Source organism: Mangifera indica, chromosome 10, assembly GCF_011075055.1.
Source record: "Mangifera indica cultivar Alphonso chromosome 10, CATAS_Mindica_2.1, whole genome shotgun sequence".
Taxonomy (NCBI): Eukaryota; Viridiplantae; Streptophyta; class Magnoliopsida; order Sapindales; family Anacardiaceae; genus Mangifera; species Mangifera indica.
Genome location: NC_058146.1, coordinates 17,498,858 through 17,524,696, shown reverse-complemented (window position 1 = coordinate 17,524,696; position 25,839 = coordinate 17,498,858). Strand labels below are relative to the sequence as shown.

The 25,839-nt window shown below is 35.4% G+C and overlaps 3 protein-coding genes, 1 non-coding gene and 2 pseudogenes across 7 annotated transcripts; 2 read left to right on the top strand and 4 right to left on the bottom strand.

Annotated features, from left to right (window-relative positions):
• Positions 1–2,214: 2,214 nt before the first annotated feature.
• Positions 2,215–3,822, bottom strand: LOC123227178 (sulfiredoxin, chloroplastic/mitochondrial-like). The gene is made up of 5 exons (XM_044651867.1): positions 3,666–3,822; positions 3,401–3,573; positions 2,630–2,663; positions 2,466–2,559; positions 2,215–2,386 (listed from the first exon to the last, which is right to left on the bottom strand). The coding sequence occupies exons 1-5, from the start codon at positions 3,730–3,732 to the stop codon at positions 2,371–2,373; spliced, it is 384 nt and encodes a 127-aa protein (XP_044507802.1). The 5' UTR covers positions 3,733–3,822; the 3' UTR covers positions 2,215–2,370.
• A 95-nt stretch (positions 3,823–3,917) lies between these two features.
• Positions 3,918–6,720, top strand: LOC123227176 (14 kDa zinc-binding protein). 4 transcript variants are annotated; one of them, XM_044651864.1, is made up of 7 exons: positions 3,918–4,054; positions 4,153–4,275; positions 4,840–4,926; positions 5,469–5,616; positions 5,782–5,899; positions 6,002–6,082; positions 6,396–6,720. In XM_044651864.1, the coding sequence occupies exons 1-6, from the start codon at positions 4,026–4,028 to the stop codon at positions 6,067–6,069; spliced, it is 573 nt and encodes a 190-aa protein (XP_044507799.1). In that variant the 5' UTR covers positions 3,918–4,025; the 3' UTR covers positions 6,070–6,082; positions 6,396–6,720. The 4 variants fall into 4 exon arrangements, with proteins under 4 accessions (XP_044507799.1, XP_044507801.1, XP_044507800.1 ...); XM_044651866.1 differs by having other exon boundaries at positions 6,336–6,720; XM_044651865.1 differs by having other exon boundaries at positions 6,317–6,720.
• A 615-nt stretch (positions 6,721–7,335) lies between these two features.
• On the bottom strand, positions 7,336–10,574 carry LOC123228340 (probable arabinosyltransferase ARAD1). The gene is made up of 3 exons (XM_044653695.1): positions 9,594–10,574; positions 8,434–8,799; positions 7,336–7,868 (listed from the first exon to the last, which is right to left on the bottom strand). Exons 1-3 carry the CDS (start codon positions 10,509–10,511, stop codon positions 7,680–7,682), a joined length of 1,473 nt encoding a protein of 490 aa, XP_044509630.1. The 5' UTR covers positions 10,512–10,574; the 3' UTR covers positions 7,336–7,679.
• A 1,195-nt stretch (positions 10,575–11,769) lies between these two features.
• Positions 11,770–14,041, bottom strand: LOC123227139 (annotated as a pseudogene).
• Positions 14,042–15,129: 1,088 nt separating this feature from the next.
• On the bottom strand, positions 15,130–25,075 carry LOC123226826 (annotated as a pseudogene).
• LOC123228483 lies at positions 22,681–22,787 on the top strand. The gene has a single exon (XR_006504710.1). It is a non-coding gene; the product is annotated as a small nucleolar RNA R71 (small nucleolar RNA).
• Positions 25,076–25,839: the final 764 nt, after the last annotated feature.

Genomic DNA, 25,839 nt, shown 5'->3' with positions numbered 1-25,839 from the left:
AATGCCACTAGTAAAGTTGATAAACATTATATGTGATCTTCCAATATACTCTTCAACTAACAGAGTAACTGAAACCTTATTGAACGAAACTACCAACCAGTCTAAGCAATGTTCCAATAACAGCTTATGCCTGAAGAACAACCTGAAAAGAAGGAAATCAGAAGGCTGAAAGGGGTGGCAAACAGTGTTGGTGTGCTTGCCTATCATGATTCTGAGTGGGTAAGATCAATTTTAGATAAAGGTTGAAGGTGCACATGATGATTCTTGGGGTTTGCAAGCTTCATTACCTCCAATACGTGGAACACCACTGGCTTCAATGTTGACACTGGAGATTTCAACAACAATATCCATTGTCTGGCAAGGTAAGTTTTCACTTTTTCCCACAATATTCATTGCCATTTCAATTTTAAAACAGTGTTCTAATCATTTTGAAGATATTACGTGTCAAATATAACCCCAGTGAATTACTATCTCGTGCTGTTAATCATTATGACTCTTGCATCAATCTGGAAATTTTCGGGCAGGTGCATCCATGCTGCAAGTGCAGGACGTGACTATGTTAGATTGGAATGGGAATATCACCAGAGACAGGCTCTCTCAAGTGGCCATGCTGGTGAGGCTTTGGATCCTGAAATACAAAGCTGTGTTTCTGCAGAAGCTAGCATCAAGTCCGCAATGCAGGTTTTTGTGAAACGCTCTGCAAGATTAATACTAGATTCGAGGAGTGAAGCTAACAGGTAATAGGATAATGTCTGATAATTTTCTGATAAGATTTAGTAGCTCCTACTATAATTATGGACGTTGATTATAAACAGATCTCCTATGATAGCAAAACTTACATTGTTGGACCAACTTTGCGAGATATCACCTTTCCTTCCCATAAGTTCTCTTGAATTTCATGTTCATTATGCCATCCTCCGACCGATGTATAGTCAATACTATATGAATTCCCCACCCATCCCACTGGCATTACTAAACGTATCACCCCGCCATTCCCCTGCGCCATCATATGCCTCTCCTACAACAAAGCAGCCCCGAGGCAATTCAACACTGAAATATAGTGCTAATGATTCCGGCTACTTCAGAGGATCATCATCCCATAACTAGGAACACTTCTATGATCCCAAGAGTGGAAGCATATGCGAAGGTAGACACTAGTGTGGGTGGATTAATCATTGGCTCTATGTTAAATTAGACTCAAATATAGTACAATGTTTATTTGCTGATGTGGCTGCAGTCTTTTGTTGTGTGGGTGCTCTTGCTCTTGTTGGGGCTCTGCATCATGTCGACAAGGACCTTCTTGGGTGGTGGTTATGTGAACGACAAGTCAAATCTGGTGGTCTAAATGGGCGCCCTGAGAAACTTCCCGATGTGGGTATTTTCTCCCAAACTCCCAAACCAACTTTCATGCGGGAATATACTCACCATCATCTTATTGAATTGGTTAGGTTTGCTACTCATGGTGGGTACTTTCTAGCTCTATCATGATCAACAGAGCCCAATGGATCAACAAGGAGAAGCTTGTTAAGTACATCTTAGATTGTCAGGTTAGTTTTAGCTTGATCGATTGCTGCGTTATTCTTCAAAATAATCTCCAGGGCATTCTGCACTACCAATTATATCACCTTCTGCCTCTGGATTTCAGTTCCCAAAATTGTGTCCAAAATTTCAAGACTTTCTCTGATGTACTATGAAATTTTTAAATTTGCAGGACACCGAAAATGGAGGTATTTCTGATAGACCTGATGATGCCGTCGATGTCTTCCACACCTATTTTGGAGTGGCAGGTATCCGATTGCTTTGATTCTGTTTATTTGACTAAAGCATATGACTTTGTTATTTTTCAACTGGCATCATGTTCAATCAAATCCTCTTTTAGTTTTTTTTTTTTTAATCTGGTAAAACTCTTGCTGATTCCTTAACTAGTCTGTGATTTCGTTGTCCATCCATTCCTTTAGCATCTTACCTTTTACTTAGCCCAACTTCTTTCATTTGTTGAATTTTCTCTCCAGCAATTGCGTCTTCAGCACTTCTAACTAGATTCTTCCGCAAATACATCTTCCGTAATTTTTAGTCTGTACTATTGCCACCTAACCCCTGATCCATAGTTTGACTATCCAACATGCAAATGAGTATCTACTTTTGAATACTCGATAGAATGTGTAGACGATATGTTATTATTTTTTATCTTTAATTCTAAATTACTAAATCATATGAGTTGTGTAAATAGCTTTATTGAATGCAAATTGACCAAATATATATTGATTGTCATACAAGTCGGCGAACAACAAGCTCAATGTATGCATATATAATGGGTGACATGACATTTAGGATACTTTATTAAATCCTGGCTAAGAAACTTGCAAAAACTTAACGAAGCTGGTGCCTGCAAGATGAATATAACAACTGAGAAGATTGAGGAATATTTGAGGAATATATTATAGACAATCCTGAGGAATTCAAACCTCAAAGTTTCTTTGGTTCCACGGCGAACTTTGCAGCGGATAGCGGGGAGGCCAAGGCGCTCATGAGCTTCAAAGCGGTGAAATCCAGAGAAACCTATGCAATTCAAAATATATTTAAGCAAGGCTCGTGAAGAAGCTTCTATCTGAGATAGACATGCACATACCATAGTAATTTCCTTCCACCTCGATCACGTCAATCTGCATGAGTTTTTGTATATACAATCAACTAATTATACTCAAGTGAAAAGAGTAAAAAAACGAAAAAAGGGTAGAACACATAAAATTCTAAGAGAACACCTTCTGCCAAAAGATTTAAAAGATAAAACTTGTCGATTATGAAGAGAAAGCATCTGAATCTGTTCAAGATTTGCCTCATTTCACATTGTTTTTAATGTTTTAATGAGACTAGATTCCAGCTAAATTGTGTAAGCTCCCATCACAATTTGGATCAGACAAGTTATAGCTCAAACTACGTATTAAACTTATTTTAATAAATGAGTTGAGTTTCTATTAAGAATTAAATATATTTTCATAAATGACCCAATTCGAACTAAAGATTAAACTTAATTTTATAAATGAGTTAAATTCAAATTAATTCAAACATTCAAATTCAAAATTAAATTATTTTTAATTGAAATTAAGATTTTAACTCCGTACATCCCAAACTGATTTCAAGCTACACTTGTTCAGGCTCATCATTAAATCAAAGCCAGTTTCATGTACATTTAAACAGATGATAGCTTCGTATTTCATCCTCTGTAGCTGTCATCCATTTACTAACGAATAAACCAGGATGCTGCAATGGATTCCGGATATGCCTTTGTCTCCTTCATACTAAACTACAATAATCACTTTCTTTCTCACCAAACAAAACATAAGACAATTTATTTTAACACCAATTCAAAGAGATGACAAAAAATAATGAGAGAGCTTACAGGTACTTGGAGGCCAATTTCTTTAATACTATCCATCAATTCTTTAACTTTGTTAGGATCATTAGCTCTTCTACGTATAAGGGGTCTCTTTATCTTATCCAGAGGAAGCTCCACTATCACCGGCCCTCCATTTTCACCACCACCACCATTACTGCTACTACTGGGAGCCCTCCCTGAATTATTCAACCAATATAAACCAACCCATCAAATCATACAAATAAAATCAAAATGATAACTTTATAATGAGAAATAATAAAAGGAGTACCATTTGAAGAAGCAAAAACAGTAAAGCTCCTCAAGTTGTTTGGAAGCTGCAGAACAAAGTTTGCCATCTTCTATGCTGCCTGCCTTTCTACCCTATCTCTTGCTTTTAAAGATAGGGTCTTAATTTGCCTGCTGTCGAGCCCATCAAACATGAAATCTCTTGCGCCATCACAGCCGTTCAATGTGATGTAAAATTTGGAGGTTTATCAGTCATAGTAAGTAATATGATTACGACTCACAGAGGGTATGTCGGATTAATTAAAAGTCAGGGGAGGTTACTGAAATTAGCCACCAAAAAAACTAAAGAGACATTATCATTAAAATGAGATGTTCACCTTGAGAAAATTGTCAGCCGGTTCCAATGGCTGCAATAACCTCCTCTCTACTTCGGTACTCTATCTGCGAAAAATTTATGGTTTTCATTGTGTTATATTGAATTAAATTGAACTGGGTGTTTCTTATTTTAATTTTTTCTTTTGGTTGAAAAGAAATTTTGCAGGAAGTTCTTGTGCTAGAGCTTTTGCTTTTACAAATTTCAGACTTCCAGCTACAGCACGACCCTTTTTTAGTTACAAACCTGTTTGCATTATTATTCCACTTCAGTCTCGCAGGTACTGTTTACCTTATTATTTTGATGTAAAAAGTATAATGTTTGTAACAAAGTTTCATTTTTTTATTTTTTTTCTTTCGAAAATATTATATTTTTAAGATTTCACTTATTGAAGTTGAATTGATCTTTCTCAGTCCTTGAATTGTTCAATTTTTTTTAATTTTATTGTAATGAATTTTTAGACTACTGAATTATGATGCTTAAGAAAGCATAACCAAAAGGAGAACCTTGCTTTGTTGATAGTTATTAAAATGGAAGGGGAAACTATGGAGATAAATGATTGAAACAAAATGGAGTTAAGATGAACTTCTTCTAGTTGAGAGTTAAAATTTCTTGGTATTTGTGTGCGTATTTTGGAGATCCCTTAAAGTTTCCAGTTCTGTAATTTGTTGATTGTATTATTGTTGGTGGAATGGATAAAACTGTCTTGTGTTGAAATTTAAAATTGAGTGAAATCACTGGGTATTGGTTATAATATTAGCTTTTGCCTGCTGCTAGAATGATCTTTAATTTATGTCAAATGTCCATCGATGTCTTTCTTCATGTTAACTCGAAATTTGTGCAGATCATTTTCTCGTATTGGTGTTACAAATGATGAAGAGGCCCTTGCCAAAGCTGCTGCAGTGAATGCTGATAATGATGCTCCGACCATGTATTATAATAACCCTGGTTCCATCTCAAATTTTAGTTACAGTTTATGCATAGTTATCTTTTCTTTCTAGTTGAACTTTATGGATATGTATGTATCCATGTATATATGTATGAACGGGTCAGTGGAACTTTTGAAATGCCAGAAGTTCTGGAGATTTTCTGCAGATAGAGAATCTATGGAACTTTTGAGTGAGAAACTTAAATGTCAATCATGAATTTGATGTCATTAAATAAGTGGAAAATTGAGTGCTTGTAGGCAAATGGTATGCATGATGCACAATCAAGAAAAAAAAGGTGGGTGTATGTGTGGGGTGGGGGGGCGGTTGCAGGGCAGTGATATTACCTTCTTCCTCTAATATGTAGGCTGAAGATTTGTTTTCTACTGAATGTGATGGGAGAGCTTTTTCTTGTGATTGAAGAGTATTGTTTATCTAAATTAAAATCACAAATTGATTATATGTTTGACTACTGCTTAAGTGGGACATAGTCAGTTTGCTGATGGAAAGATTTATCTCTCTCTCTATTTCCTTTGGTCCCTTTCAGATTTGACAAGATCATAGCAAAAGAAATCACTTCATCCATTGTATATGAGGATGAGAAGGTCTTAGCATTTCGTGACATTGACCCACAGGCTCCTGTTCATGTTTTAGTCATTCCAAAGTTCAGGGATGGTTTAACAATGCTTGGGAAGGTTTGTTCCGATCAGTTTTATGTTATTCTTATTGTTTTTCCTGACTAAGGAATGCCTATTACAATAATCAGGTTACTCAACTCACAAAAGCATGCACTTTTGGGTGTTTTCTATGCACTTCAATTGAGATGAATTTTATTTGTTGTGTGTTCTTGTCCTTGTCAGGCGGAACCTAGGCATACAGAAATATTGGGCTATCTGCTCTATGCTGCAAAAATAGTGGCTGAGAAAGAAGGTATCTTGGATGGTTTTCGTGTTGTAATCAACAATGGTCCTGCTGGCTGTAAGCTTTCATTCCACACTATATAATTTCTTCAAAATGTTTTTTTTATCTCATTGACCCCTCACACATATTCGTCTTGATATTGCCTCGGTTGCTCTCCAGGTCAATCTGTTTATCATCTCCACTTGCATGTCTTGGGTGGCCGACAAATGACATGGCCGGCTGGCTGAAAGATTGAACTTTGTAACATATTCCCCTTTGCAATCTCTAATTTCTTTTGCTTTTCTTTCATTCAGATCTCGAACTCATTATCATCTATTAGTTAGGATCTATTGGAGATTATCTGCATGAGCTAGGAATATTTTGAAAATATTTTTTAGGACTAAAATAAGATACACTTTTACTTTATGCATAATAAATTAGCCTCGTGGAATAATTCATTAAAGTAAGAATTCTTTTCATTTCTCTGATGCTTTGGTTGTTTTTTGTTTACAAGCTTGTATATTACTTTTCAAATCCAAGCTTAAAATCCAGCTTATGCTGCCCATGGTGTCAGGTACATACATTGGAATTAGGGGTTGATACAGCGAGATGGGGCTCAACTCGGTGTTCGACTCAAATAAATTGAACTCAAGTTGGGCCAAACTCAAGTTTAAGTCGTCAACAGATTCATCTTTTTTGATGATTTTTTATCTTTCCTGGCAACATTTCACTTCTCTGTCAACTTTTCTTCTTAGACTTGTTTTTCCAACAATCTTTCTTTCCAAAGCTTTCCCATTATTCTTGGGTGAACCTATTGCCAATTTGAGCTTTATTTTTTGGATTTGAGTCAAGCTCTAGATAGCAGATCAGTTCAAATCCACCATTAATTGGAATTGCACTATGTTGGTGATAGAATAGAGTAGGGTTGGCAAGCTCGAACTCAAACGAGTCAGCCCTATACAAGCTTGGTCGAGGTCGAGCTCAAACTCGAACGAGTCAGCCCTATACAAGCTTGGTCGAGCTCGAGCTACTTGCTAAATTTTTTAATTAAAAATTTTGATACAAAACGACATCGTTTTAATAACGAAATAATTAAAAATTCGAGTTCAAAATAAGCCAAATCGAATTTGAGTCAAGTTCGAGTTTGGCTTCTACAAGCTCAAGCTCTATTATATACAAATCAAGCTCGTCTCGGTTCGAATCCAACCCTAGAAGGGAGTATGACTATATTTCATCTACTGTATTAAGACTTCTCCAAATATGACAGCCACCAAGTCAATGTTTCATCTTATTAAATTGAACTTTCCCACATGTTTACGATGATTTCAATTATTTATTGTAACGAGTTTCTCAGCTATCGACAGCAACTTGCATCCCAGTATTATAGAAAACTAGCCAATCTTTGATTCTTCTCAGACTGGCCTACTTAGTGCCAGCCGAAGGCCGATTCACCAACTTAACAAAGTTTCCTCTACCAAACAAACTATGGCAATACAAAAGGATATGGATAAAAGTTAAGAAACAAAGGCAATAATGATCTTTGATATTCCTTTTATTTCTAAATGTACAAAAATTACAATTGCACCTAAAAAATTGTATTTCCTGCAGCAAAATTTGTGAAGACAAATAAATTAACATCATAAATTTACATCCAGCATGCAAGAAAACTCTCCCCCTTCCACATCCAAACTAAAATAACAAAAGAAAAGTAATTTTAACCTTGAACCTTAAATGGTCAGTAGGTTTTTGCATTTGTAATTCCTTGGCGTTGACTAACTCAGATACTTTTGTATCCAGACAATTTCAGAGAAAACTATGGCAGATTGCGTGTGTATTGAACTTGCAGATAAAGGAGGCATCACAAGGAACTTATAATCCCAGTCTTGTTAGTACAAAGACAAGAGCAATCTGGCTCACTCAACTCCCTCTTGATAAGCCGTCTGTCACGATTAATCATAAGTTTAATAAGAGGCAGCTTCTGTGAGACTTGACGCCACACTTCCTTCACTGTTCCCTCTGGATGGTCATACATAAAATATCTCTGCACCTGAATGACAATTTACATAAAAGAAAATTAAACTTTAAGCACTCTAGGTAGATGGTATATTGTAAAAATCTGAACAAAATTGTGTTAAGAGACGATAAGTCTAACAAGCTCGTGTTAAAGTTGGCCCTGACAAATATTGTCATTGCCAGGCCATGCCCGCTTCCAATTGAGTCTAACCATGACAAAGAAGTTTATGATCTTAAGGTCAAACCCCGACAACAGCTTAGCTTCTAAACCATTGCACCAATAAAAATAAAACATCCATGTCTCTGTAGTTCATTTTTAGTAAAGCAATGCAACGAAGATGCTTTTGAAAAGGTGAGCAGAGTTGAATATTGGAAAGAGAGAAGTGATAGACTGTGAACATCCAAAACTATTTAGTTCGATGATGTTAATGCCTTAGTAGGAAACAAAAACCTAATTGCATTTCAACCAACTTTTAAGCTGATGAATGAGTATGAGTACACAACACACAAACTAAATTTCAAATTTTCATTCTAAACAAAAAGTGCAGAGGTGAAAGCAACTGCAGCTTTAAAAATAAACAAATGCAGATGCTACTTACCTCTTTCAGTTCTTTCTGATATTCCAGAATCTTTTCTGTGGTCACCTCTTTCAGAATTGAAACTAAATATCCAGGCTTCAGAGCAGTGTTGGTCTCTACAAATATTGCAATCTTTCTATAGTCTATCGCATCTTCAAAAGGCAACTCAATGCTATCACTAACTATTACTGGTATACACAAGCTAACTATAGAATCAAATAGACGGCAAGCTGAAGGGGTATCGCCAGCAGGATTCAAACAGAACTTTGATGTATGCATCCCTCTGGTGGCTGCACGTCTATTCTCTCTAGATTGTGTCCCATGTTTTATTATGAAACCTTCTTCAGTTTCAAGTAAGTTGAAAAGCAAATCCCGAATTTTGCCTCCCTGCAAAGACAACGGGAGAGTAGGAGATCATTAAAAAAATGTAAAGAGATCATAAAGTCAAGAAAAAAAACCAAATTATAAATCGAAGTCAGGACAGCATATCAACTGCACCAAAGCAGAGATCTAGGCAACTCTGTTGAAAATGCATTTTTTATATCTATTACATCATGAATGAAATTCTACACAATAGTTTCATTTAGCACAAAAACTAACTGGTTCCAAGGAAGGTGGTACATCTGAAAATGAGTACTCTGAGAAACCTTTGTTGACACAGATAGAGACTTTTAGGCAATTCTCCTATTCAGTTCAAAATTCACAAAAGATGAAGCATCCTGATTAAGCATGCTTAAACAGTAGGCAACATTCCACCTTACATCCATTCGCATGTTTAGATAAATAATATGTGAACACCATACCATAATATAAATGCACTAAACAATCAAATTAAACAAATCACATAATTTTCTGTTTGAACTTGGTCAATTAGCCAGACGTTACAATTTTCACAACAGTACAGATCATAAATTTGTTAAAACTTCTTCGCACCCCAATGCTACCCAAACAATTGAACCCTACAACCTAAATTCCATTGACACTACGCCTCTTAATAAATCTAAACCTTTTAACTAATAATTTTCTTCCTAAACCTTCCCATAATCTATAATTTCCATGAATGTATAACCCAAAAAACATCTAAAACACTAACACAATAAATAACTCTTTTGCAAATCAACACACACAATTCAATAATTGATTAAATAAGCATAAAAAAATAAAAATTGATATCAATATACCTCCTTTCGAAACCGATTGCCCATGAAGAACAACAAAGTATTCCGATTTTCGACTCCAATTTCACCCTTATACAAATTAATGCGATGCGAATACGGAATAATCACATCCTTCACAAGGGAACCCTGGTCACCCCTCAGCCGCCCGAAATCAGAAACCAACAACACAGCATTCTTCAATCGATCCACGACTCGCAACATGGCATTCGGGTCACCCGCCACAATCACGTGGTCCCACCCTTTGTTCCTCCTCCAATATTCCTGCTTCTCCAGCCATTCTACCAGCTCCTCCTGCATCTCATCGTCGCTGTACCGACGAGCCCCATCTTCGGGCGCCGGCCCGCCACCATTGTTCACGATCAAACTCAACGAAGAAAACACCGGGACGAAGAAAAGATCCGCCTCCTCGGGATCCGTTACCTTCACAATCGGAGACCCCACCCTCTCCACCTCAGGTCGATTCAGATCCGAAAACAAATACCACTCCCCCATGTGCTGGTGACCCGGGTATTTCAACGACGACACGTCAGCATCCGAGTGGACTAAACCCCCGCGCGCCAAAGCGTGCTGCTCGATGATGCCGTAAGTGAACTTTTTGGGAAGATCGTACATGTAAATTTTGACTTTCGAGTTTTGACCTCGAAAATTTTCAAGTTTTTGTTTGACATCGGAAGGGAGCTTGACATCGTCGGTGGGGAGGCCCGGCGGCGGCGGCGTAGGGTTGAAGAAGGTGTTGACAATGGCCAAAACGGCGAAAATCAAGAGGATGGCAAGTATAACGAGGCGTTTGAGGAGGGAAGATTTTCGCGCCATAGGAGAAAAGAAGGAAAGCGATTGGGCTTTGCCAGATAGAGCTGAGTTGAGCGAGGAGCGAGGAGAGCGAGAGGGAAATGGCGAAGTGGGTTTTGTTTTTCTGTTCATGAGTTGAGAGCATAGTGGAATTGGCTGGACGTTGGCTTTTGTTTTTGTTCGTTTGGGCTTGAAATATCTATAAATTTGGGGGTTTTTAAAATTTTTATATTTATCTCTCCTATTTTATAATTTGAGGGGAATTTGGGTTATAAAATTGGTATGGATTAGGGCTTTTATGGGTTTTGATTTTAAGTTTTGGGTGATTTTGGGGGAAAATTAGGTGTTGAGGTTGATGGTGTAAAGGGGATTGAAAATGATGTCTAGTTTTAAGTAAGGTTTATTGATTCATTGTAGTTTAATGAATTTGAAAATGAAATAAAGTATGTTTATGTTTATGTTTAATGATCAATGTTTGCATTTTAGTACAAAAATTTAAATTAAAATCTAAACTTGAATTAGGGATTTTTGGGGAAATTAGGTGGTGAGGTGAGGGTGATGGAGGTATATATGGTGTAGTAAAGTTGGTGTGATTTATAGCAATTTAATGATTTTAGGAAGACATTAAAGTGATATAGTAGGAAATTAGGATTGTAGAAAGTGAAAAAACATTAGGTTGTATTTGACGTGAGAAATTATTTATTATCAAAATTGAAAGATTATTACTAATATATATATTATTTTAAATATTAATAACTATAAATTAATAATATGTTTAATAATTATTATGTTTGATTAATAACATAATTAAAAAAATAAATACATATTTATAATATAATAGATTAAATATATTATCTTGGTAAATTATCTCATATATTATATGTTAATTATAAAAGATTATCCAACAATTTTTTATTAGGGAAATTTCTAACACCTCCAATAATTAAAATTGAGAGATTTTGACCTTTTGAATAGATAGCTTATTGCTGTAAATCCCCTTCAATTAATAAAATCATATCTATTTTGTTAGTGTATTGATTGTTTTCCTTTAATGAATGGGTGGTTCCAACATTTTTCAAGTTGATGAATTTTTGGTGAAAGTGTGGGAGAGATGATTAAAATATTAACTTGGAGAATTGTTATTTTGTGATTAGTCACACCACTACACTACAAGATATCCTTTTACTGTAATAGAAATCAATCACATTCTCAGCTTTTGGCTCATTTAAAATTGATTCAATAGCCATTTAAGAACATGAACACAATTTTCAATTATAAGACCTGATTTTCCTTGTACTAATTATACCATTTATGCGCTGCTACACCATAACTAAACTCTCAAAAGTCACATAAAATTTGCCCTTCTACTAATAGACAGGCATGAGTAACATGGTTGCCAACAACAAACTTTAGATTTTCTCAGAGAACTATTTTTTTGGTTACTAAAGTCCACTTACAGAAACATTATACTAATACTCAAATTAACCTTTCATTGTTTTCATCACAACTGTATAGCAGAATTGATCAAATAATTTTTTACCTTTGAAACCAATGATACATATGTCAAAATTGGTGCGCACAAGCTTCTCAGCTGTCAAAATTGAATTGTAGTCGTTGGTGGGCAGGAAATTTGAGGAACATGATGCACTTCACAATCTCAGAACCCCTTTTGAATAGCTCAAGTCAATTTCCTAAATCATCCTTTCTTTTAAGTTATGAATCTTCCGCAGCTCCATTCTTGTTCTGCTTCTCTTGTGGAGCCTTTTTTCCAATATCTGGTTGTTTGAAAGCTGAAAAACAAGTAAGGTAGTATTGAGAATCAATTGCAATTTACAGGATAAAGAAAGCAGTATCTTTTAATTGGCAAATTGGCAATAGAAGAATGAAGCGAGGAAGAGACAAAGGAAATGTAAGGTTAGCCACCATTATGCCTTGACCATACTTCCAATGATGCCAAAAACATTACTATAAGAAAGCAGTATCCTCAACAATAAGTTATTAAGCTTCGATAATCCATTGAAATTACCCACCAATTAATTGATCGGAGAGAACACATACTATATAGTCAAGGTGTAAGATGATCCATTGAAAGCATACAGTAAGTGGATAACCATTAAAGGCAAAGGGAAAGCTAACCAATTTGCAGCTAAGAATTACTTTCACCATAAACAAGGAAACACTCCAAAAATTTGAAGCAGCTTCCTAAAAGACTAACATATAACTAAACACAAAACAAAGGATTTTAACACAAGAACAGCTTGTGCCGATAGGTTCACAAGAAGGAAATCAGAGATAAGAAAATAAGAATGCTCACATTTGATAGATGATCCAGCAAGACAAGTCAGCCTTGAATTTGTTTTAGCCTCAGCCAACGGAATTGGCTTCTCCTTAATGGCCATGCAGACATCCCCCACACACACACACATATAGCCCCATCTGAGGACGCCAATGCCACTAGATATGGATCATCAACAGCATCGCCACTGTCATTCTTAGTGAGCACCACAACACCTTTCACACGGGCAGAATGGGCATCTCCAACGCAATATGCTACCTTGCCACTGTTTGTGTCCCAGGCTGTGATACTACGGTCCTCACCACAAGAAAGTAGAACTCCATTCTGTTAACATACAAATAAAATTCAGGAACTAAAAACCAGAAAATGAACAGGCACAAAATGAATAGACATTGAGTTATTTAATTTTAAGCCAAATGCAACACTGTGTTCCACCACAGAGTTCCCACCTTAAACTTTATCAGTTCAGGCTTAACCAGTGAATTTCTAAATCTATTTCAACATAAAGAATTTCCTGTTCTTCGATTCCAACCACCAAAAAGAAGCATAGATCGAATATGCATTTGCTTCAACCGTAAAGAAACAACTTCAATCAATCAAAACAATTATTAGCCAATTTATAACAACAAAACATATACTAACCGCTCCAGGTGCAGCACAAAGAACCCTCTTATTTCCCTCCAATTGACACAGTAACTTTGCATCTTCAGCTTGATGCACCCCTATCTTCTCTTCTGTAACCATAAAAAACTTATCCCCACTCAAATCAAACTCAATCAAGCTTCCTTCTTTGCCCAACTTATGATAGAAAGTCCTCCTTCCTCTCACCAAATTAACCATAGCCAAGCACTCGTCTCTCCCAACAGTCAACGCTAGCTTCCCAGAAGGATGAACAGCCAAATCATTGACTCCTTTCTTATGGGCCTTAACGGACTTCAAAAAAACAAAAGGGTCGGCATCAAAATCGAAACGAATCCATCAGCGGACGCCGCTAAGAGGTTGCGAGGGACAGAGAGATTGGGTGGAGCGTAAAATGCAAGAGAGGTTACAGAGGAAGGGTCTTGGAGGTGAAGGGCACCGAGAGAGGCAGAGGACGAGAGATCGTAGAGGTGGATGGCATCATCAGTGGAGCCTGAGGCCGTGGCGATGCCGGAAACGGCGATGGTCGTGATGGGGGCGAGATGCGAGCGGTAGGAAAAAAGCTGGGTTAGGGTTAGGGTTGAAGAAGAAAACAAAGAAGAGTCTTTTAAGGGTTTAAGCCTATAAACCCAGATGAATTTTTCGTAAGAACCTGCAATTAAACTCATGTTTTTTGTTTCTCCCCTTCCCTTCTCTTCTTGTCTGTGCAAAAAGAGTTGAAGAAGAATAAGATTTTGTTAGGATTTAAGGAATATGATCAAGTTTGGGGAAGGTAAATGAACCGTAGGATCAGATCAACGGTCCATATTAATTTTAAAATTAGTTATTAGAATAAGGAGAGCAGCCCACTGTTCAGGGGAAGTCATTTTCCCCGCCCTGATATGCATTTTGAGTTTGTGTTGCTAGACCAACCAATATTTACCCAAGGACAAACTCAAACCAAAATAGCCTAGGTGCTTCAAATCTATGTAAAACTTGAATGAGTCAAATTTGAATTAAATTTTCAATTCAACAACTTGACTCTAAATATGAGGATTTGTTGACGTGGCTACACAAAACTCTTATTTTTCTAATATTAGTTATTAAAAAATACAATAAAACCTTAATTTAGATTATGTTATGTAAGAATAACTCTTTAAATAGCTGGTCTAATTATGCACAAAAGCAAATCATGGTTAAAAGTGGATTTAATTTGAGTTATTTTTATTTGAATTTATTACTCGATTTGAATGAGTCAATTTTAAATTAAAACTCTAATTCGATAGTTGACTGAAGATCAGTCTGTTTATACATCTGACATTACTATTTATCCAATGATATTGTACACTAATTCAAATGAGTTTTAGTTTGAATTAGATATTATAAATTCAATCCAAATTTAGACCGATGCAGACTTGACTCAATTCGGATCAAATCCATCCCTAATCAATACAAATGATGAAAATTTTGTAACTACATCTATTATGGAACCTTTAGAACCTGGATATTTATGTGTTTTTAACACTTGCTTCTCCCTTGGACAAAAATGATAGAGCTAAAGAAAATGGTACTTCAACTGTAAATTTCGACTGAATAATTCCATCTTGAGTGTGGAAAGAAAGGTAATCCAGTGTAGATTCCAATTGCTTTTGACAGCATATATAGAAAGGCAATCCAATTTCAAAATGCAGAACATGCAAATCTATATTATATTCCCGATAAAACCAGTCACAACATAGTGTCACTACAGATACACAAGAACAGACAGTATTGCTTCATGTGATTAGACATGACTGATTACAATAGTACTATTCACAAAAGATTATCAGGTTGAAACTAGTAAAAGAAGTGATGGTTGGGACCAGAGAAACTACTGAACTTATATAAATGACTGATTGTATCAGAAAAAAGAGGGAACTGAAGCAAGGCAAACAAGGTGACAGGAACAAAAGTTACTGAAGCAGATGAAATGGCAATGGGTGAGAAGTCATTGCTAAGAACAAGGAAAAGAGTGGCTCCAAATGCTGCCGTCATGGTGGCTGTCGACATGAAGAGGGCTGCAAGGCCTAGTATCAATCTGTTTGGTAAGGAATGCAGGAAATTTTCTTCTGCATAGCGCGAGGTGAGAATGGAAAGGACCATTGATATTGCAATTAAGTGTTGCAACAACCATACATAAAGATGCAGTGTCTGTCATCCACTTCTCCCCTCTCGCAAAAGTTTCTCATGCTCCTCCGAAAACAAAATATAAGGTGTTTTCCCCTCCGAATTTTTGGACTCTCTAGAAGATGGTTGGACAACCTTTTCAACTTCCTGAAATTCAAAGGAAATTATGTTAAGATTCTACCTGGAAATCAAAGTGCAAGCTTTGCAGTTGAACATCAATTAACCTTGAACCAGGGCAACTCACGTCGAAGTTGCAGAGCTGCACCAGAATCAATTTTGAGTTGATCAGGAGGTGCCAGCTTTCCAGCCGGATGTACCATATTATTATTGTTTTCATCTTTATAAGCTGCTATCAGATCTTTATGGGCACCAATTGCATGAATGAGATTAAAAATACTTTCTTCTTGATGCAAGACTGCGATATGAAATATGCTTTGACTATGATTATCAACCTTCCAAATGAGGTCAGGACACATTCTAATCAACACTTTAATGAACTCAACATTCCCCAGCTCTGCAGTGGTAAACAATAATCGAGAAGGTTTCCTTAGTAGTTCTCCAAATTCTGAGTTATCTAGTCAATCAACACCAATTTCCAAAGTCGTTTCACCAATTCAAGAGCTTGGAGATGTGTTAACTTTGTGATAAGGACTGCCCTTGTACCTGGCACTGAACCCAACAGAAAATCATCGCTTGGAGACCTTTTTACAAAATTCTAATAATCTACTGTGTAATAATCATGTAAAGAAAACTCTGCTACTAAAAGAAAATTGTTAAAGCCATGAGAATAGCCAATAAAGGAGTTAGTAACATGAGTAAATGCACCTCCGCCAAATTCCCAGCCGACTACCACTTACAAATAGCAAAGGTTTTCTTGCCAATACATGAAGAGCTGTCTCTCCATTTCCATCCCGAGCTATAGCTAATTCAGGATGATGCCGAATTAAGTCCAACGCCACATCTAGCAAATTAACATTATCTTTTGATCAAACAGTGAATCAGATGTTACAAAACTAAAGAAAGACACTGGAAGAAGAAGGGCAAGTTACCAGAAAGATCAGTGTTGATGAGAGCAACAAGAAGTTTGATTCGATCTTTTTCTTTTAGATCAGTGTCCCTGGTAACAGAATAAAGACACCAGACCATTTCTCTATGGCCTAATAGAGCAGCCATACACAATGGTGTTGCTCCCTCACTACCTAGGATTGATGGCAACTTTTGGTTCTTATTAACCATCACCTCTGCAATCTTTTTGATTCCAGATGCAGCAGCAAAACACAGAGCTGTGTTCCCAACCTTATTCAGCAATTCCAGGTCATCAGGTGTCATAATATTCACAAGCTCCTGAACAAATACAGTATGTCTAGCTCCGGCAGCAATGTGAAGAGCAGTTTCCTGATTCCTAGTGGTACGTGCTGTCGTTGACACCCAAATTAAATCATAAATTCCTGCAACAAAAATGTAGTAAAGGAAAGTAGGGATCGTTCCCTCGAAGAGCCTTGATTAGTATGTCGTCACAAATAATCGAAACAAAGAAATAAAGGGGGGTTTTGAACTGAATGCAAATTATAATAGAAAACAATAAATAAAAATTCAGAAAAATAATCTAAAAGGAATAAATCGATTTAACAAACCTTGGTCTTCGATCACATCCACCATTGGAACTACGATCGATCATCGAAACAAAATATCAATTTAATTATTCAAATATTCGTTGTGGTATTAAATTAACCTGTCCTTCCTTACGATTAATTAACCAAAAACATGTATTTCAATTAACCCTTATTGATTAACAATTCGGATACGATCTCGAATTTAATTAAACAATAGCATTACGAATTAGAAAGACCAACGAAGCAAGACAACACAAACGTACGACGTTGCATTTAATCTAGTTGATTATTTTCCTAGGATTATAGCTTCTGACACAGCAAACGATAAACCTAGTTGCCATTTCGATTAGATGGATTGAACAATTACGGATTTAGCATCTAAACTAGCCGTAGATTATATTAATTGATAAACTAATCGCGCGCCTTAGAAATCAACCAACACAATCAATAACAAATAATTCAGAAAGATAATCAATACTCAAATAATCAAAAAGATGCATTAAAGAACAAAATAAATCTCACAATCATTGTAGTTCCATGGTTTCAGATCCCTTCAACCAAGATAAATTACTCAGCCACTGTAGAACATGTTTTGCTCTCTAATTCTCTCAATACAATGGTTGATAATTCTCAAATAAAAATAAGAGTATATATATTTTCTTCCTACTAAAAATCTGGAAATTGAAACTAATCCTAATCTCCTAATCCAATCAAGCAAAGTGATACATATCTTCCCAAAAAGAAAGGAAAAGATATGTATCTTTAATATATATCCTTCTTCCTAAAATATCCTTCCTTATCTAGCTCAATTAATCCTCTTTTCCAGCTGGTGATTATCCCTTTCCTTGGAAGCAAATCTTAATATTTTATGGACTCTTGCAACAGATCTGGACGTTCAGATCTGCTTTCCGAATTCTGCTCTCATCTTTCACGTGCCCACGCCTAGTCTGCATTACGAAATTTCTAGTTTAATATATCTGCTCCAGTTTTTCCTCTTTTTGGCCCAACTTATTCCAAAATTGCTCAAAGCTTCCTAAATGCAAAAAGATAAGTAATTTCATTAAATTAAATCAAATTTCCACACAACACAAGGGAATTATAAATCAAAATAGTAGCAATTAATGGTTTTATCAAATTCCCCCACACTTATCTTTTGCTCGTCCTCGAGTAAAACAAAAACAAAAACAAAACAAACACAAAAATGTTCCATCAATCTCTTTTCTCACGATACCAAAAAGTGTGCATACCTTAAGATTCAAACCAACCAAGATTCAAGCATCAACACACATCATTATCAAACTTTACAAGGAAGTATGCACAAAGACAAATCAAGATAATCACATTCTAAAGCATGTATGCAGCTTTGGTGAATCATCCTCACGGTTATCACTCATATCACTCATGTTTTTAATGGTTCGGTGTTTCGCTCAAATTCTTCCAAAGCAAACGTTCTACCATAAGCTTGCTTATACGCCAAATCTCCACCACTTAGATTATATACATGCATAAATCAAAAGGACTTTATTTTAGGTTGTAATGGGGCTTTGGGTAAAGGTAAGGATTAATGGATACAAAAGGTTAAAACCATGAATATTATCAAAACATTTAAACACTTAAGGGGAACAAAAATGTAAAGCTAAAGCCACCACATTCACCACATTTCTTTGCTACTTGCCACTGCCCTTTTTCTTCTCTCTTTTTCAACGTCTTTTTTTTTTCTTTTCTTTTCCTTTTTTTTTTCTTTTCTATTTTCTTTTCCAACATTTGTTTTTCTCTTTTTTTTTTTTGTTTTTTTTTTGTTTTCTTGCATAACTAAGAGAATTGACAATAAAGCTAGCAACATAGGGCAGTAACAATAACAACATAAGGCAATAACTAAGAGAATTTAAGTCCCCTTTTCCCCCACACTTAAAATTCTTCAAGATAGCAAATTTACCCAGCAACAAATTTTTAGTTTAAATGCCCTGCTAATTTTCATGGTTTGGTGAGGATTTTTACTTGAAGGCTTGGGTTTGTAAGATGGTTTTAGCACAAAGAATCAAGGGTTTTGTAAGGCTCAAGGGGCTAACTAGGGAAATTAAAATAGGTTGGTTTTTTAAGCTAAAGGTTTTAAACAAGAATGCCTTTATCATTTTCATGCATGCACATACCAATGTGGTCTCAAAACGGTTCAAAGCAAGTTCTAGAGATATATTCACATGGAAGAATATCACTCATCAAAGAAAACATAGATTGATATGAATGTTTCAATTTTTTTCGGCTCAAAACTCACGGGTTAATTAAATTCACCTCAACTTCAAACAAACTCTAGGACTCAATTATCAAAATTTGTTTAAGTGCATACCCCTAATTAATCTAACAAATCAGTGCACAATGCTCTCCTATTGAATCGGCTAAATTCCAAGGCATGCATACAAATTAATTCATTCAAAGTGAAATTAATGGACTGTTTAGCTAACTAAAAATAGGGAAGGATACACTAGCTGCCATAAAAATCAAACTTCATCCAGCAAGGAGCAGCAACATAGACAAAACAAAGCAAAAATTTTAGGCATAACAGAATACGCCTAACACAAGGAAGACAGAACAACAAAAAAAAACTGACAGAGAAACAGAGCAGAACAGAGAAGACTAGAGCAGAGAAGAACAGAACAAGTAAACAAAACAGAGCAGAAAAAAAAAAAATAAAACTGAAGGACAGAATAGTACACAACAGAAAAATAAACAGCAGAAAAATAAAACACAAATAAACTGTCCCCCACACTTAAACCAAACGTTGTCCTCAATGTTTAAATAAACAGAATAATAATAAAAACTGAAATTTAAAAGAAAAAGGAAGGGGAAACTTCTCTGGTTTTGTGGAAAAGGATGAACAGTAGTTCGAATTTTTGGAGAGTTGCAATTGATGAAGGATTCTTCAGATTTTGATAACAGCTCTGGTGTAGGAGGCCTCCGATAGGTGGGTTTTTGCTGCTCTTTGATGCTTGTGAACGGGTTCTGACCATGGCGTTGCAGAATGAGGAAAAGGGGCTGCTAGGTTTTTATTTTAGTTGGAGAGAAATTGTGAGGCGTAGGTTTGGCAAATATGGTCTCTGGAAGCATATAAACCCAGCCTTATAATTACACTAAATCATATGACCCCCTTGAATTTAAGAAAATAGTAAAGCAGAAGCTAGACTTTTGACGGAAGCACATGACCCAGTTCCAGAATACCAAAATGCAGATTTCTCCCCCATGAACATTTACAGACAGCTCACTGGAACCTGCAGGAGGAAGAAGACGATTGAACAGTAACATGAAAATAAATTAAAATAAACCTAAGCGAAAATCATAAAATAATTGTTAATTAAATATCTAAAAATTATAAACTGAAATTTAAAACTAAAATTGGAAAACATAAACCAAAATTAAAAGCAAATGTCTAGAAAATTAAAATTGCAGCATTAATCAAAATAAGATTGAAAGCTTGGGTTGCCTCCCAAGTAACGCCTTTGTTTACAGTCATTGGCTCGACGTAACGCCTTCATCTATTTATCCGGGATCTTTCAGCTCCACTTCTCTGATGTTTTCAGCTGGCACTCCTTTGTAAAACAGTTTGAGTCTATGGCCATTAACTTGAAATACTTTTGATGTCGCTAAGCTCTGAATCTCTAGCTTCTTCGGAATTTGCACCAGTTTCTCTTCTTGCTGCTCATTTAACTTGCTGGAAATGATCACTGGTAAGGTTTCCTCATCTCCAAGGTACACATTTTTTAGGTGATTTGGAAGAGATTTCAGCTCCAACTCTGGTGCCTGCAAAATAGAAGGTAACAATTTTTCATTAGGCACTGGCAGCTCAATATAAAATAAATTACCTGTATTTTTCAGCTCTCTGAACCTATTCATCTTTTTCCCTGCATTCTGCACATCTGAAATTAATTTAAATTCATCTCTTTCTTTCAAAATATTTTTATGGTTAGCCACCTTTAATTCATCATCACCATCAAGTATATCCTTCGCTAGAGAATCAATTAAATCAACTGAATACACAGGAAAATCCACATCAGAATATTTCACAGCATCATAAATATTAAATTGGACAGCTTCACCATCAAACTCCATGGTCAATGTGCCTTTGTGAACATCAATTTTCGTTTTAGCTGTTTTCAGAAAGGGTCTTCCTAGTAAAATAGGTGCAGATTGGTCATTATTTTCCATGTCAAGAACATAAAAATCAGCTGGAAAAATTAATTTATCATTAACTTGAATAAGAACATCTTCAATTAACCCCTTGGGATATACATTTGATTTATCGGCCAACTGAATAATTATGCCAGTTTTTTCTAAAGGTCCAAGATTAAGAGCAGAATAAATAGAATATGACATTACATTAATAGATGCTCCTAAATCTAACATGGCTTTTTCAATTTTTGTGCCTCCTATTATGCAAGGGATGCAAAACATACCTAGATCTTTGTATTTTTCAGGAAGAGTTTTACGAATTATGGCTGAAACATTTTCTCCTATCCTTATTTTTTCATACCTTTTGAGTTTTTGCTTTCTTTTCAATGTACACAGCTCTTTCAAAAATTTAGCATAGCGAGGCGCTTGTTTTATTGCATCAAACAGTGGAATATTGACTTCACACTCTCGAAAGGTCTCATATAAATCCGCATTGCTTTCGCATTTCAGTTTTAAAGCTTTAGGAAAAGGAGGAACAGGTTTGTATTCGCTGAAAGAAGGATATTTACCTGTCGCTACCTTTTTGAAAAAATTATTTTCTGCTACCAATTTTTCTCTGTTTTCTGTTGGCTGTGCTGGTGCAGGTTGTGCTTTAATTGGCATCTCCAGCTCCTTTCCACTCCTCAACATTATGGCACTAACATTCTCCTTTGGGTTCATCACAGTTTGTGACGACAGTTTGCTTGAATTTTGTGCTTCTAGCCTATTGATTGCAGTAGCCATCTGGCTCATTTGATTTTATAGATTTTGAATGTTGATTCTGGTTTCCTGCTGAAATTTCACAGTGTTAGTAGCCAAAGTTTTAACAATATCTTCAAGAGATGTACCTGAATCAAAATTTTGAGTTGGTTGCTGTTGTCTAGGAATATAGGGCTGCTGATACGGCTGAAAATTATTCGAAGGCTGATTCGCATTTGCATTCCCATAACGAAAATTAGGATGATCTCTCCAACCGGGGTTGTAGGTATTCGAATAAGGATTATAATTATGATTTCGCTGCTGTTGTCCTAAAAATCCGTCCACTGCATTAGCATGTTCGGAGCAGTCCTCTTGAAGTGTTGGGCACATATCAGTTGGATGTCCTCCTACCGAACAGATTCTGCAAACTTTCGCTACCTCTGTTTTTCCTACAGCCATTTGACGTACAAGAGTAGTTAGATCATCAAGTCGTCTTTCAAGAGAAGATGCATTTACCTCATTGACGTGTCGAGACGGATGGTCTAATCTATTTCCAAATTGTTGTGAATTCGATGCCATATTTGCAATTAAATTCCGGGCTGCTTCAGGTGTTTTGTCAGCCAATGCTCCACCACTTGCTGCATCAATCATATTTCTCTCATTCGATAGAAGTCCTTCATAGAAATATTGAATAAGCAGCTGGTCACTAATTTGGTGATGTGGACAGCTTGCACAAAGTTTTTTAAAGTGCTCCCAATATTCGTATAAAGACTCTCCACTCTGCTGCCGAATGCCACAGATTTCTTTCCTTATGCTGGCTGCTCTTGATGCTGGAAAAAATTTATGCAGAAATAATCTTTTCATCTCATGCCAAGTAGTGATACTTCCAGCAGGTAGATAATACAACCAATCTTGCGCATCATCTTTTAAAGAAAACGGAAAAGCCCTCATCTTGATTTGTTCTTCGGTTACTCCATTCGGCTTCATTCCGGTGCACACCACATGAAATTCTTTCAAATGTTTATGAGGATCTTCACCTGCAGAGCCACGAAAAATAGGTAAAAGATGAATTAGTCCATATTTTAATTCGAAGGTAGTATTAACATCTAAATTTGGAAAAGTAATGCAGTGTGGTTGTTGATTTAAATTTGGAGCAGCAAGCTCTCTTAAAGTCTGATTTTCAGCCATGTTTTCCTCTGTTTCGTAAGCAGATTTGTGTGCTTGCAGCCTCTTTTTCGCTTCTTTTCTCAGCCTCTTTTTCGCTTCTTTTCTCAGCCCTTTTGCAGTCTTTTCAATTTCTGGATCAAACTGTAAACTAGCTTGTTTCAAAGATCGCGTAACGAACATACAAATTAAAAACTCCCCGGCAACGGCGCCAAAATTTGGTACGTGCTGTCGTTGACACCCAAATTAAATCCTAAATTCCTGCAATAAAAATGTAGTGAAGGAAAGTAGGGATCGTTCCCTCGAAGAGCCTTGATTAGTATGTCGTCACAAATAATCGAAACAAAAAAATAAAGGGGGGTTTTGAACTGAATGCAAATTATAATAGAAAACAATAAATAAAAATTCAGAAAAATAATCTAAAAGGAATAAATCGATTTAACAAACCTTGGTCTTCAGTCACATCCACCATTGGAACTACGATCGATCATCGAAACAAAATATCAATTTAATTATTCAAATATTCGTTGTGGTATTAAATTAACCTGTCCTTCCTTACGATTAATTAACCAAAAACATGTATTTCAATTAACCCTTATTGATTAACAATTCGGATACAATCTCGAATTTAATTAAACAATAGCATTACGAATTAGAAAGACCAACGAATCAAGACAACACAAACGTACGACGTTGCATTTAATCTAGTTGATTATTTTCCTAGGATTATAGCTTCTGACACAGCAAACGATAAACCTAGTTGCCATTTCGATTAGATGGATTGAACAATTACGGATTTAACATCTAAACTAGCTGTAGATTATATTAATTGATAAACTAATCGCGCGCCTTAGAAATCAACCAACACAATCAATAACAAATAATTCAGAAAGATAATCAATACTCAAATAATCAAAAAGATGCATTAAAGAACAAAATAAATCTCACAATCATTGTAGTTCCATGGTTTCAGATCCCTTCAACCAAGATAAATTACTCAGCCACTGTAGAACATGTTTTGCTCTCTAATTCTCTCAATACAATGGTTGATAATTCTCAAATAAAAATAAGAGTATATATATTTTCTTCCTACTAAAAATCTGGAAATTGAAACTAATCCTAATCTCCTAATCCAATCAAGCAAAGTGATACATATCTTCCCAAAAAGAAAGGAAAAGATATGTATCTTTAATATATATCCTTCTTCCTAAAATATCCTTCCTTATCTAGCTCAATTAATCCTCTTTTCCAGCTGGTGATTATCCCTTTCCTTGGAAGCAAATCTTAATATTTTATGGACTCTTGCAACAGATCTGGACGTTCAGATCTGCTTTCCGAATTCTGCTCTCATCTTTCACGTGCCCACGCCTAGTCTGCATTACGAAATTTCTAGTTTAATATATCTGCTCCAGTTTTTCCTCTTTTTGGCCCAACTTATTCCAAAATTGCTCAAAGCTTCCTAAATGCAAAAAGATAAGTAATTCCATTAGATTAAATCAAATTTCCACACAACACAAGGGAATTATAAATCAAAATAGTAGCAATTAATGGTTTTATCACCTAGTTATCCTAGCAGACACTGATTGTGGATTCAACATCAAAAATGCTTTTGCATATTCCCAGTCACCTTTAAGTGCCGAGAGATGCAATGAAACATGAGCAGTAAAAAAATGGCCGCTTGTCAAGTGAAAATTTGGTTGGAATTATAGTTATTAACATCATATGATATAATACAATACAGATAAAATGATATGTATCTTAAAGTATATTGAAATTTAATACGATACAGTATAAGTATCGTACAATACAATACATATTGGGAGAATTAGCAATATAAACCGTTATACTTTTTTAACTAAATTAAATATGTAATTAAGGATGGATACAAACCGGACCAAGCTCAAACATCCCTTGGTTGGAGTTTGACTCAAATATAACATGATTCATTTTAAATCAAACTGATAGTTCAGATTCGATTCTATTTGACTCGAATTGATAGTTCAAATGGATGGTTCAACTTCAATTTGATTTGACTTGCATGGATGGTTCAAATTTGATTCGATTCGATTTGAATTGATGGTTTAGACTAGAATTTGTGATTTGATTTGATTTCATTCAATTCAATTTAAATTGATGATTCATAACTCAATTTAGTTTGAATTTATAGTTTGAATTAATGATTTGAATTTGTGATTCGGATTTATAGCTCGAGTTAATGGGTTATTGATAAAATAATATTATTTTACTTAAATAATAGGCAACAAAATTACCGATTTGAGCCAAACTCGAGCCCAATCAACACTTGTAGCTTGAGTTTAGTTTAGTTCAAAAAACAAACCGAATTTTTTGATACAAATTCAAATTAAACAAATTAAAACTTAACCAAACTAAATTGAGCTCACTTTTGATAGTCATCTTAATTTAAATATAGCTCAAAACCGATTCACCCAACCAAAATTTTTCTTTTGTAAAACAAAAATGATTTTCTTATTTTAATTGAATATTTAATACATGATTATATATTATTTATTTTGTTATTGTATTACTTATTTTAGATGATAAAATTTAATTATAATTTTTAATTTATATGTTTTTTTGACTATGTTAGTAATAATTTGATAAGGTCATTTTAGTTTTTTATTTATATTTTAAAAATATTAGTGATATTAGATTAAATAAAATATAAAATATAAAAAATTAATTT